At 37.5% G+C, this 15,530-nt stretch overlaps 1 protein-coding gene across 1 annotated transcript in view; it reads right to left on the reverse strand.

Annotated features, from left to right (window-relative positions):
* Window positions 1-15,530, reverse strand: part of crybg1a (crystallin beta-gamma domain containing 1a) — a 56,088-nt gene extending 40,558 nt beyond the window's left edge. Inside the window, exon 1 of the mRNA XM_073869740.1 lies at window positions 15,091-15,530. Within this exon, the coding sequence (XP_073725841.1) occupies window positions 15,091-15,410 (320 nt within the window). The 5' untranslated portion in view covers window positions 15,411-15,530. The remainder of the gene's footprint in view (window positions 1-15,090) is intronic.

The following is a 15,530-nucleotide window of genomic DNA, read 5'->3' on the forward strand; positions in this document are numbered from 1 at the left end:
GTTGTTATTTTCCTGAACAGGCGCATGCCTGTGACGTAAACGCGTACACGACGAGAGCCACCGTGAGCAGACTTTGCGTTTTCACCATTTAGACGGGTAGATCGTTTTTAAGATTTCCACTCAGGAGGTTTTTTTTACTTTTTTGCATTTTTAAGCTCCAAAAAAGCCATCGCCGTGTAAACGAAAGGCACATACAATAAAATATTTTTACGTTTTCACCCTCGAGCGTTCTTAAAAATATCTCTTGACAAAAATGCAATATAATTTACATAACATATTATCAGTGGTGTATAAAGACCTTATATTATGAACTGAATTGTTTTTATTAACGTTTTTATGATCGCCTTACATGGAAGTCGCCGTCATGTTTCTACAGTAGCCCTAAATGGACAAACAGCTCTACAAAGTGTGTTTCGTCACTACTTTGTCTCAGACGACATCATGTTTGTCCTGTGGTGGCTACCGTAGCTTCTCTATGTGTTTCGAAAAAGAGGGGTGAGCTGTGGATTGAGCCGAGGGTTGCAATGCACAATCTCACCACTAGGCGCTAAAAATCTACACACTGGACCTTTAATCTGGTGTAGAAGAAGTCTGGTCAGCTATTGTTCACTGACAACAATTCAAAGGTTTTTAAGGATTGGGGTTTTTAAAGATGTGCAAATAGACAATACAGACAAAATTAAGATATCACATTTGTTCTGTTGACTCATCTGTTTAGTTTTTCTGAGAGAAATGATTAACAAACAGGCCACAGCTTTGAAGTGCCACTAAAGTGGCTTACTCTTTAAATCTATAATAATCACTGAGATTTAGGCTTTCACTTACTGATAAAACATATTAAGAAAAGTCAAAGTGCTTCATTAAAACAAATATTTGTCAGTGCTGTCGGCTAGAAGAAAGAATCATGTCGAGATACTGAGACTGTTGCCCTGACAGAAGCATTAGGCCACATTTATTGTTACGTAATACCTGGCATCCTGACCTACATTCATACATGTTCACAACAAGTACTTGAATAATAAATAAAACAATGATAAAATCAGCTACTATCTTGACAGTGAGGAGAAAATAAAGGCATATCAAAATAAAGGTGTGTCCCGGATTGCATACTTCCCTGCTGAAAAACAACATAGACCAGCATGGGAATTGGGTTTGGTGCTGGTTTAGCTGGTGGTCACCAGCATAACACCACCAAACACAACATATGCTAGTCTTGCTGGTATGACCGGCATGGGATGCCATTGCGCTGATGACCACCAGCTAAACCAGCACCAAACCAGCATTTTGAAATATAATAGTTAAGTAAGTATTGAGTTTATAATTGAAAATTCCCAAAAAGACATGCACTTTAGGTACCTCGATGATAAACTCATCCAATCAAATAAATGAAGTGTGTAACACCGGATGCACTCAATGGTCACAATTTTGTTTTTTGATGAAAGAGACAGATGCCGTGAAAGGAAAGTATTTTGGGCAAAACATTATTAATGTATTGATGTAAAATAATACTGACAATGTACAAACTGATTATTACTGACTTTGGGAAACTGCTTATACCCTTTAATCCATTTGGGACGAGTACATGATGCAATGTTTAAGTGCATAGTGTAAAGTATGCCATTTGTGACAGGCTCAGGTGATGTGTACATAAGGGTTTAAAAGATTTTGTCACTATTGCATTCATGTTAAAGAATGATGTATGTTATGTTCTGGTTAAAGCTGATAAACCACTCATTTTGACACTTGTGTATGAAGCAATCTTCTGCAATAAGGTCAATAGGGCAGAGCGTAATTGTTTCGTAATGCAATGGTCAACAGTGTTTTGTAGTTCTTGCTTACACTACATCTAATCCGAAACTTTGTAAGTATAAAGAAACCTTGGGTTGTAGCCCATGAATGCATGAGTTAATATTCCAGCTCCAACATGGCTGCAGCAGGCGTAGTGATATTACACACTGCCCGAAAATAGTCCCCTGCTATTGAAAGTTACCAAGGGGACTATTTTCAGGCACTGGGTAATATCATTGCACCTTCTGCAGCCATGTTACGACAGCAAAGTCCTTGATTATTACGCCAGAATGAGAGTATAGTTCCTAACCATATCTGCCTAGAAAAGCACAACTTTTAATTTTCTGTTGGTCTTAGTATACGATGTAACTACAGAAGAGTCAAGTTTTAAATATAAAAAATATATAAACTCTTTGGTTAATTTTTTGCGCGATGCTAATAGTCTAATCGGAATTCATGAATTATGCTAAAAGTGGCACCGCCAGACCCGGAGATCAGCCGAATGGACTCCCCAAACTGCAAAAATCAAATGTTTAACTGTAAGGGAGCTGGAAAATGAGCATATTTTCAAAAAAAGTGGAGTGTCCCTTTAACCATCTTATCAATGTTATATACATAAATAGATTTGGAAACAGAACCTGCTGAATCAACTAATACCATGAATGGACTTTATAAATACTCGTACACAGAGGCTTACTGTCACCAACTGAAGATCGGTGGGCATAAACCGTTGTAATGCCATACCTATTAAACAAACAGATAAAGTTTGCTTAGACTGTCAAACACTTTCAGTATATTCTTTAAAAGTCGGGATACAGGATGTGCGAAACCCATGGCAAGTTGACAGCAGACACGATCAGTCTGCAGTGTGATGACACAGACACAAAACACATCATAAACAAATCCATTGCAAACTTTCTGGCATCGATTCATCTCACGCTTCACAAGCCAACAACTTGACTTTCTCCTTAGATGCCAGTTACTCATTAACCTTTATTTTAGGCTTTGGCCAAGTAATTTGCAAATTTCACCTGCCGTTAGCAAGTGTGGTACATTTGCATTACATTTCCATTTAGACTTTTAACAGAGACTTTTATCCAAAGTGAGGAAAACAACAAAGCGATTCGTCTTAGGGAGGCACACGCAGAAGATGAAAATATATTTAAAAAATATGCAATAATGCACAATAAAAGTCCTAACAGATGAATCAAGTACTGCGAGATGTTTTGTTCTCACGAGTGCTGTTTTGTGTTTCTAAAGAGCTATAATGACTTCCATGTTTAAATCACTGATCAATTCTTTAAAGTTATTTTTAAGTGGAAACAGCAGACAGACCTCAGTCCTCGCCTGAAGCTCTTTTAACCTTTCAGGAAGAATTCATTGGAAACACACACCTACAGACTCAGATTCAAGACTACAATATGATCATGGAATTAAAGCAATGTGGACAAGTCAGTGTCGCACCTTATTAATCATTTTACATTTAAAACAATTACCTTAACTCTTCATTAGCATTCAATATACCTTATTTAATCATCATTGTATCAAAGACAAATTATTTCACCTCATCGTCTGTTAATGTTACTCATCATGCACATAAAGACTTTAAAGGATCTTATAACTCATAATTCTTTAATCTTCCTATTAACTCTTTTTCTTTTGTCATTGATCTTCCTATCAGGGATTGTGTGTCTTTGTTTCAGATGTTTGGTTGGAGATTCATGATGAGATGATGGACAGTTTTCCCTCAGGATGTGGGTTTATATCCTCATCTAAATACAAATACAGTTTAGACTACATCGCTGTGCAAATGCAAATCCCAGTAACAGAACATTTGTCAAAACCGAGCTATCTGTTCTTTGACAAACAGGTTTGGCTCAATTCATCTCTCGAGTGTTTTGGAAATCCCCATAAATTGCAGTATATGAAATGGAAACCAATCTCTTCACAGGGCATTATACCTTTAAAAATAAAAATGATGCACGATGCTACAGAACAGTGGTTTCCAACCTGGGGTCCGTGCCCCCCTTAAGGTACATTTACATTATAAGCGACTTTGTTGTTGTGTGTCGCTCGTCTCTTTCAAACGAGGCATTTCTAAATCTGGTTGTCATAAACAAATGAGTACCGTCCACTCCAGTAACTGACAAGAGAGTAGGGCTGGGTATTGGCAAGGGCCTAGGATACAATACGTACCACGATACATGGCGCGAAATACAATATATCACGGTACGATACAATACGCTGCACGTACATTGCGAAACTTTTTCTTTTTTTAATCAAAAATGTAAAAAAATAGATCTGATTTTTTCCCCCTGGAAAAAACACGCCCCATCCAGTCGCCAATGGTCACTGTCGCCGGAAGTCGCCAAGCTTCCATTGAAATCAATGAGATTGCATTGCTCTGCTACTGCTACTCGCTGCTAGTGGTGGCAAGTAACTCTTCTGATGGGCACAAATTCAAAAATATTTGTTTGTAAATATTTGAGTGTCAAAATTTGTGTTCATTGCGTCATGTGAACCATGTGCATCATGTGTCTTGTCAAAATAAGTGCCTACTGCACACACTTCTAAAGGGTTTATGATAAAAGAGACGCCCACGTTCACAAAATACTCGCAAAACGCTCACTTAACACTTAACTCTGATTATACATGAGATTAAGCGAGTATCTGGCAAACGCCAGCGTCTTTTTTATCTTAAACCCCTTCGAAACGTCTGCAGCAGACACTTATTTTGACAAGACACATGATGCACATGTGAAGTTCACATGAAGCACCGAAAACATATTTTGACATGACAAGCCACACACATGATGGGCAAAATACAAGTTGTGACGAGCTTCGCATTGTGCGGCCTTAAACAAGAAGTCAAAGGCCGCCACTGAAATTAACATTTTTATGTTACTTCAACAAGCGAATTCACGCATTTTAGGCCATAAAACATTTTTTGTTACATACAGCACACATCTCCTCACTGTCTATCTGCTAGCTCCCTGTCCGCTGATCAAACTGTAAAAAAACGCGATCTCTGTATACATTCCTGGCTCCACAAACTTCAATATAAACACAGTGGCCAAACCTAGCACCACGAAACAAAACAAAGTGTTCCAGCCAATAAATGACAAGAAGGATTTGGGGGTCGGGGTTGGGCGCGTTTATAAAAGCACGGAAGGGAGGGGGAGGAGTTAGCTACACTCCGTTTGTTTGAAAACAGTTCAAACATCAACAAAAAGTGACGTCAGAGCGCCTTTAATAAATTAAGTTTAACATTTCAACTTGTTTTTATAAGTTATGTCAACTTATCACAGGTCAAAACTTAAAATAGTTGAATAGGTTTAATTGACTTGCAAAACCAAAACCAAGATATTTTAACTTCATGCTGCATTCATGCAGTGTACACTGTCAAAGAAAAATAGTCTCTACCTGTCACACTGTAAAAAATACTTTGCTGCCTTAAAAAAAATTTGTTGAATCAACTCGGATTTACAAGTCATTTCAACTTACTATTATTTATCTTGTCTAGAGAGTTGTTATAACTACAGGTGAGTTGTTATAACTTATAAAATTAAGTTGACTTTTCTCAAGCTGACTTGTAAATCCGAGTTGATTTAACTTAAATCTATCTACCTATCTACCTATCTATCTATCTATCTATCTATCTATCTATCTATCTATCTATCTATCTATCTATCTATCTATCTATAAAATACAACACAAGACACAAGATCTACACTGCATGATCAGTTATATAAGTCAAGATCGCAGTCTCAGTTGTTGATTTAATTACAGAACATTTTAAAGAAGAAAGATTAAACCTTCGATTCTTATGCCAGAATTTTTATTCCATCACATTTCTGTCAGATGTGCCTGGGCTGGTTGAAACATCTCAATGTGAGCATGCAACTCCTCTTAACATAACCAGACTATCGACAGTCTTTCCTTATGCTTGTTATGCTTTTCATGAGCATTAATAACGCATAAAGACAACACTGACAATTATGAATGATAAGGAGGTAAGTTTAGGGTTTAAATAATGTATAATTTATCACAAAATACAATAGCTAACTGTAAGAGCCATATATCATTTACACTGGCAAAAGCATCAACAACAAACCATAAATTATATGATATCAAAGAAAATATCAAAGCAGAGAATTTATAGTGTCAATAATCCAGAAGACAATAAAAAGTGAAGCATTACACTGAAAGCAGATCTGTTTTTCCCGAGACCAGAACGTAATGAACGATATCACCTGTCCTCCTCTGAGGTTACTGAGGTTACAGATAATAACTTGCTGTTTATACTTTTATTATTGTTATAACAGCAGGTGCTGCTCGTACATTGAAGTAATTTGCCTATAAACTGGCAGTGAGTACAGTAACATCCTGTACTCGCTGACAAAATACTAAACTGGTTTCTCAAGTAGTATTAGCTTTATTAAATCAGGACTTAAAGTTAATCACTTCGGCATACTAAGCAAATAAATGCGGGATCATCCGATCAACAAGAAGAAGCTGTGAATTAGCGATCAGTTTTCTTCTTGATCTCTGTTATTGGGTCATCTCTCTTGGCACATTCCTGCAGCATGAGTCGGTCGGCAAATAGGAACTTGCAAAGCTTCAAGGTGCTGATGAAGACAAAGAGCTTTTCAGGACAGTAAACAGGTAGAAAGTCAAGACAGAGAGAGCCCCCCCCTTCAGCACATTTTGCCAAGTTATTAAAATTGTACACTTACCACAACCAAAAACACTTGTTCGAACCAGTTCAACAGATCTGCCAAGTTTATTTTATTATCAGTGGCAAACAACAAACATCAACTTATGTACATGCACGCATTGCACGGGTAAGTACAACTTTACTGAACGCATACACCCAGCAAGCAATTTTGAGTTTAAGGCTACGTTTACACGTGGGCTGATATTTTCATAAACGGACATTTCAATCTCTCCGCTTTCAAAAATAACATCGTGCACACATTTCAGTTATCAGAAAAGTGTTCATTTACATGTACCAGTGAATATATACCGTCAAGAGCATGCCAAACCTGTAGGTGGCGATGTAACGAGAAGGTCAAGCCCACGTAAGCCAATCAGAATCCCGAAAATAGCAACAACAGCAATACTTCCTCTTTGAACAAGGTCACACTTTTGACGTAGGTGCGAGCTCTGGTGCATACTGTGACGTTGGACTAAACACCCGTTGTCTCAGTTTACATACAAACGTGCAAACGAAGGTTTTCAAAATCTCCACTCTGGCCAGAGTTTTTAGAAAGAATTTTGCGCATTTTATTTTTCCAAATAACCATCTGTTAATGGGGCCTAAAAGACGCCTAATAGTCGTGCAAACACAGCCCACACTGTCAGATAAAGTGGTCACAAAAATGGTCCCAAAATGTCACTGGGGCAGTACTTTAACTGGTGCTGTCCCGAGAGCGAGACACATGAGTTTACTTCAATAATTTTTACATTCATAAATTTTAATCTATCACATAAAACTATATATTGTTGGAAAGAATCTCATTTTTTATATTTCAAAACATTTTAGCAGTAATAATAATGCAGTGACAGTAATTTATTAAATTGTGATAAGAGTGGAGCAAACCGTTGACACCTAGTGGCCGTTGTTGGTAAAACCACTAAAAGTGTAATACAAACCTCACATTTTGTGATAATTTTATGTACAAAATATATACTTTATTGCATTATTTTTATTTACTACAATAAATGTAAACGGCTATAAATATTTTTACCTCCAGACACTTCCTTTAAAGTGTCTTCTTTAAACCAAAAAAGAATAAGTATATATGAGTTATATTAACAAAGTGTTTTGAAAAAAAAATAGTGACTAAAAATAGTTGCACCAAAGTGACTGTAATATGAACCCATTAGATGCAAATGTGTACTTTTGAGAATGTGTCCCACCCCAGTGACAGCTACGGACCATTTAGCTGGGCAGAAACAAGGCAAAATTTGGCAAAAAATGTAATAGATGTCTAACCATTGCCCAAAAATAAATGAAATAAGATAAATAAATAAAACCAGCAAACACCTGTTAACACTGTTGACTTTGTTACATGCTGGAGAACATCTCACAAGTTGTAAGACATGTAACCAAATTCAAGTTTATTTTGGCTAAAAGTGGTTTACTCATAGCCGGATTATATCGGTCGGGTCTAGAGTTAACCTAGACGGTGAAATGACGGCTATTGCTTGTTGTGCATAATGTACAATTTAACTGTATTTTGAGCTAGTGGAAATGCTTACAAACCATCAATATATAAAAAGTATTCTGTAAAAACATTTCATATTCTGCCATCCTGGTAAAAATGCCTATAAAACCCGAAATATCCTGAAAACAAACCAAGCTAGCCAGGCTTGTAGTGTGCTGTTTATTTTGTGTGTTGCCTTGGAAGCATGAAACGCTTAGAAGAAAATGCATTCAACCACAAAACACAAGTTCACAAGCAGTAAAAACTAAGCTCGTGAAGCAACACATATGCTATAAAATAACATAAGGGATTACACGGAAAGCTGAATGTGAATGAATGCACACAGAAGACTGATTTGCATGCTAAAAACTCCAAATGCATGTATGATCATGGCGAATGGAAGAAGTCTATTTCTGCTTTACAAAACCATTCTGCGCTACACATCCACATGTTGGCCAACCACAGTGAGTCATGATTCACAACTTCATCCAAAACTTTTGTGCCAGGTTACGAGTGACTAAGTGGTTCCTGTTACTTTCTGCTAAGATCCAATCCATGTAAGAATTTACACTAAAGGCCGAAGTATGGTTAGTTTTTAACATGAAAGTCTGTGTACAGTGCACATGAAACAATTTGCACGTACTATACGTGCACCACCAGATTTTTTTAGGTTGTGCATGCACCTACAAGAGAATGTAGTAAGTAGCCCACGTCGAACGTCTGTGTGAACATACGATAAACTATACTTTGCAAGGCTATGCATTTGACCGTGCACGTACGGTCACATACACCTAAAAACACACTATATTCCGGGCTTTAATTGATACATACGTGTACACAGATATTTGACGCATGCGCAACAATACGGCAAAAAATATATTTAAATATATTTTAAAATATACAAAAATATTTGCTGAAATATATTTTGGAACATGATTACAAAAATATTTTTCACTGATTAATTTTTTGGCCATTTTTTATATTTTAAATATATATTTTAAAAATAAATACATTTTAAAGCATTAAAAAATATATATTTAACCCTCCATATATTTCAATCCAAGAACATATATTCAAGTCGCATTTGAAGAAAAACGTTGTTTATCTTATGCTGCGTTCACACCAGCCGCAGAAGAGGCGTCAAGCATGAGTAAATTAAATGTTAAGTCCATGTGAAGACGCAATGACGCGCATCTGGAGGTCTTGCGGCGCAAATGGGGCGTTTAGTAGACATGATTCGTCCTCATTCACACGTCTAGTTCGCGCGAATGGCTCAAATTGAGCGTTGCCGCTGCAAACACGCAAGTTGAAAAATTTTAACTTTGGCAGAAAAACGCCCCACGTTAACCAATCAGGAGCTTGCTCTAGTAGTGACGTAATTACAGGAAGCGAGCGAAGTCGCAGAAGCCCCTCCCATGACGCGAATTTCCGTGTGAATGTCTCGATGACTAGAATTTCACGCGCTGCTTTCACGCGCGAATGAAGCGAGTAAACTCAAAATGTTCAAGAAGCAAACTATACGCGGTAGACACGAATTTGACGCCTCAAACGCGGCTGATGTATTTAACACATATTTAAAATATATTTTTGGCCACACTATAAAAATGTGCAGCATTTTTGTCAAATCAACACTTATTTTTATGTTACTTTAACTTAAAAAAAATAAATTTTAAACAATTTAACTTGAATTTATAAGTTATGTCAACATTTTTAAGCCAAAACTTGCCAAACCAGCCTGCAATGCCGTATGGTCATTGTGACAAAATACACTGCATCTCCTGGGCTACATAGGACATTCTGCTGTAGGCGCATACGCGACTTATGCGTGCAATGTATGAACGGTTTTAAAATCTGAGTACGCGCGCACTCTTCTGATGACGAAAATTGTGTCACATGCACTGTACGCAGACCCCCGCGTACACGTAAAAAATATTTATGGTACGCGTATACTGTTCTTCGGCCTTTCACTCCAGTTACATTGATGGCTCTCAGGTTGTGTGGCTGTATTCATTTAGCATGGTAATGTCAAAACATAGCTTCCAGCAGGTTCTCGGTAATAATCAACCCCTACCTACCTGCAACACACACACACACACACATACACACAAACTGTGCACCCACCCTGCCTTCAGGCAACTTTACTCGTGGAGCTCACAGCAGGCCTTTCTCATTCCCAACCGATCTGTGTTGTTAGCACACTGTTAAAAGTCCAGTCTTAAACAGTCATATTTTTATTGTTTCTTATCAAACCTGACGTAAGTCAGATTACATTATTTGTTATTCAGTTCATGCATGCAATCAGCTTGTGTTGTGAAGAAGAGCCGCAAGCATCTTTCTCATAAAACTAAATGCAGCTTTTCCAAGTAAACGTTCTTGCTTTTACCTATACGACAATCACTTAAGTTTTATACTAGATTACAGTCGATGAATTTTGACATCTCAACTGTCAGTTCATAATTCAGGTACAAACAGATCTATATATAGACGGAAGGAAGGTGTTTTAATCATATTTACTCTGCAATGGTTTTTGTTTTGAAGGCTGTGACTCCTGCCCACAGCAGCAAGAAAATCTTGCCAGTCCTCTTCATTTATAGACAGTGACTGGTTACTTTCATGTTTGCCTGTGATTAATTATACCTGTTAAACAAATTAAATGACACTTCCATGCCGTCTTCCCTCTTGCAATATTAAAAGCTGAGGGAGTGCGACTCGTATAAAGACTCGTATAAAGCATTTTTCATCTTGATATCAGCGTGCTTATTCAGCAATAAATGCAAAACAATCCTTCACCATCTAAATAACGCTGGGTGTCTTCAAAAACTGGTTTTGTGACGAGCTCGAAGAAGACAGGAATCTGGTCTGGACTCTTTGTTTGCTTTTCTGAAGTAAAGTCTGTCTATTCAAATAATCAGACATTACACTGTCAAATGTAATTCAATTCAGTTGAATAGAAATGTGAAGTGTGGTGTGAATGGGCATTAAGATGTAAATAAATCTTTGGAGATAAATCGGAGTGGTTTTTATATCCAATCTGCCATTTTTCAAATCTGATCTGCATGTTTAGACAAGTCAAGATCCGGTGTGTTTAGAAACTAGAATTTTTTTGGAAAATGTACATTCATGCATATACCATGTCTCCAAAACTAATGATTTCTTCACTTATGCACTGTTCACTATACTAACTGTCATTGCAATATAAGGAAAACTAGTATGCACAGCTCCAGGAAATATGACACAATTTGCATGTCATTGACACAAATAACCAAATGATGAAAAATGATATCCGATCGAACTGTGCAGAGTCCAAAAATTTTAAAGGTGCCAAAGAATGCATTGAAAATAATCTGGTAAATTGTTCTCTGATATCTACAGAGAAGCTATATTAAGGCTTTATTAAGAGGAAAAATTATCCGGAAATGGTTTTACATGTCCATTTACAACCATAAGATTTGCCATTAGAATGAAATGCTCTATTAATACCTTATTTGAAAGGGTCATGACTAATAATAATGAATAATAATAATGTTGAGCTCTGCTCTGATTGGCCGTTTGTCAGAGCAGCTCCTTCAGTAGCTCTGTGTGTGTGTAAACAGACCTTATGTCTGAAGATACAGATTTTGAGGAATAATCTATTGTTTGGAGATTGTTAATAGATGTTTCTGAGTGGTTTGTGTTTTTTTCAGTATGGACCTGCAAAACTTAAGTGTAACGTCATTAGTAGAACTTCAGCCTAAACGCTAGCATATAGCATTAACTAGCGCATAGTGCTAACTCGTCACAACTTAGTTTTTAGCATTGTAACAACATTGTTATTAATTTAATGTGTAATAAGTATTAATCTATGCCTAGGTAAATACAGTTTAACATTCTACAACACCTTTAAATGCATATGTATATGGCTTGGATTAAGGTTGTAATCATCAGAGTTCCTTTTTCTAGTTAGCCCTTACAAAAGTTAAACGTATTTGGGTCAGTTTTTGCGTCTAAAACGGTAACATAAATGAGTTTACATTTTACACAAGTTCACGCTTTTTTCCAAAATGACATTTACATTTTTATAGGCATGTGCGTTCACTGGTTTGAACCTATTATCTTTTAATAATCCTAAAATCCTTTCTCAGTGCGGCTCTATTATAGGGGCACTTAAAGGTGCAGGGTGTAATTTTTAGAAGGATCTCCTGACAGAAATGCAAAATAATATACAAAACTATATTATCAGGAATGTTTAAAAACCTTTCACAATGAACCGTTATGTTTTTGTAAAATTTATATAGCGCTTTCATAGACCAATGACCATTCAAAGCGCTTTACATATTGTCTCACATTCACCCATTCACTCACACAGCGGTCGGGAGCAGCTGGGGTTAGGTGTCCTGCTCAAGGACACCTCGACACTTGGTCAGGTGGAACCGGGGATTGAACCACCAAACTTCTGATTTGTAGACAACCTACATAAACCATTGAACCACTGCCGCTATCACCTTAGAATGAGACGCTTTTATTTACATACTGAGGGTCCACTTACATGGAAGTTGCCATTTTGTGCGCCATGTTTCTTCAGAAGCCCTTAACGGACAAACTTTTGTTGTTTGTCTCTGACGATGACATGTTTGTCCAGTGGCACTACCGTAGCTTCTCTATGCGTCGCTATGCTTACTACTAGATGCTGTTAAAATCTACACACTGCACCTTTAAGCTTGGAGCTTGTGCCGAGCCTCGGTTTTTAAAGACAGCAAGCCAAGACTGTTCACCATTGTACGGGCAGGTGAACTTTTGAAAGGTGTGATAAGTGTCATTTAATAAGAACACTAATTATATGTCAATCATTTCTGTTAAGGTGCCACATGAACGTCTAGGAAAAGAACAGGTCTTTGAATTATATAACAGATCCCCTTTGTTACACTTGTGCTGGGATCAAAACTACAGCATGTGAAAACAAAGCCCATTTCTAGAACTGTCATACACGTACTGTACAGGAGTAAGCCCAGTTTTTGACAAAGCAGACTGCACTCGCAAAAAGTGACATTCTACACAAGTCATTTAATCATAATGTCTCCGCCAGAAAGAAACAGAAGCATGCTTGTCTATTAAAACCATGTTCTCTACATCGAATAACACAAAGACCTTCATACGGTTATTATGCAATATGGAAAAAATCAACAGTGGGAATATAATGAACACACTACCTATCCTTGCCAGATTCTGCTTTAAAACTCAAGCCTTGATCTCATTTGGGTTATGGGATTGTGGTAAAATGGCAAGTCATCGTGTGATTTTCGGATCTGTCAAACAGATGCTTGTGCGCTTTTAGTTTTAAACAAACCTCTTCACTTTTTTAGATGGTTGCAATGCTCCCCTTAAAGGGATAGTTCACCCAAAAATGAAAATAATGTCATTAATGACTCACCCCCACGTCGTTCCAAACCCGCAAGATCTCCGCTCATCCTCGGAACGCAGCTCAAGATGCTTCAGACTTAGTCCGAGAGCCTGTTGACCCTTCATTGAAAATCTAGTAACGGTATACTGTCCATGTTCAGAAAGGTAATAAAAACATCATCAAAGTAGTCCATGTGACATCAGTGGGTCAATTAGAAGGTGTTGAAGCATCGAAAATACATTTTGGTCCAAAAATAACAAAAATTGCGACTTTATTCAGCATTGTCTTCTCTTCCGCGTCTGTTATAACTAAAGTCACGTGACTGCAGTGACGCGGCTGACGTGTTATGTGGTGCGCCCCAGCTGGGGTTTTTTGCGCGCCCAGTTTTCGTTTACAATCTGAGGGAGACGCACGCTGTAAGTTAGAAAAAAACATTGCAAACATGTCTGAGGATAACACATCATCCGCATCACTGCATTCACGTGACTTTAGTCTCGCGCATGTGCTTCACAACAGACGCGGAAGAAAAGACAATGCTGAATAAAGTCGCAATTTTTGTATTATTGAACCAAAATGTATTTTCGATGCTTCAACACATTCTAAGTGACCCACTGATGTCACATGGACTACTTTGATGATGTTTTTATTACCTTTCTGGACATGGACAGTATATCATACGTAGATTTTCAATAAAGGGTCAACCAGCTCTCGGACTAAATCTAAAACATCTTAAACTGTGTTCTGAAGATGAACAGAGGTCTTACAAGTTTGGAACGACATGAGGTCGGTTATTTTCATTTTTGGGTGAACTATCCCTTTAAATATATAATAAATATATAAATTATAGACTCAGCACTGCACTTGATTTATTACTGTAGTGTGCAATATCACCATAAAGTTTTAGATCACTTACTTATTCTTTATTTAAATTTTTCCACATTTTAGAATAATAGTAAACGTATCAAAACTATAGAATAACGCAAATACAAATCATTTTGTGACCGAAAGCATTTAAAATAAATCAAAACCATGTTGTATTTTATTATGTTTAGTGTAGTCACCCTTTGCCTAGATTGGAGTTTGCAGAAATGTAAAATGCCATTTTACCAAGCAGCTTCCTGATGTCTCACCTTGAGGTTTTCTTTTGTAGTTCACATCTATTCTGGGCTCACTGACTGCTTAAATTTTTAATGTATTTTTTATGAAAGAAATGAATATGTTGGCAAATGTATATTTGGTCCACAAACATCATTTCAAACATTTAAGCATGAACCTTCAGATTAAAAATGTTTAGAGATCAACATATCAGTCAAGTGTTTTTAAAACGTATCAACAGTACAGTAGTGTACATCCAGGTGACGTCCTGAGACACATACTGTACATACCTGTGTCGTATGCACCTGTCCACGTGTGGGTGAGGTGTTTATAAATGAGACCAATGTCAGTACTTCATTCAATACCAATAGATTATTCACAAAAGATGCATTCAAAGAGTTCAGTAGCTCGTGCACACTGAGATATGAATAAGATTCAAAGGTTTATGACATCTTTATTCTTTACCTGTCTGAATGTATAGCCTACTAACTAGCATTTTGCAACGCATTAAAATTTAAAGGAGCTAAAGCTACTATGAAGTGATTCAAAAATCATCCCAAATAAAGTTGGATTAATTCAGATCAGCACAGGTGCCAATGCATGGGGAAAACAAACACTTACATGCTGTAAACGGAGTCTGCTTCTCCGGGCTCTTTATCCTTTGATTTCTTTCTGGACCTGAGGGACAAGAAGCGTCTTTTTTTCTTCTTCTTTATCTCGTTCGGGCTGGTGGGCAGCGAGTACGGGTATACCGGGCCATCACCGGGGCTGCGGAGATCCGGACTCCCCGGTGAAGTCAAGGAATCGGACGCGCATCTGAATCTCTCGCGTTCGTCCACGGGTAAAGTCACATCAGTTCTGTCAATGTCCCTGCTTTCCTTTTCAAAAGACTTGGACTTAGAAAAAAACTTCTTTAATTTAGATCCCTTTGATATGCTCATGGTCGCTGTGTGTAACGGTAAGGTTTCCCCGTTGTCCAAATTGTAAAAGGTCAGTCGCTTTGAAGTGCTGAGTGCGTGCGCTTTGTTTGGCGCGCGCTGGAGATTCCCTGTTTTTCACGC

This window comes from Misgurnus anguillicaudatus, chromosome 7, assembly GCF_027580225.2.
Source record: "Misgurnus anguillicaudatus chromosome 7, ASM2758022v2, whole genome shotgun sequence".
Lineage (NCBI taxonomy): Eukaryota > Metazoa > Chordata > Actinopteri > Cypriniformes > Cobitidae > Misgurnus > Misgurnus anguillicaudatus.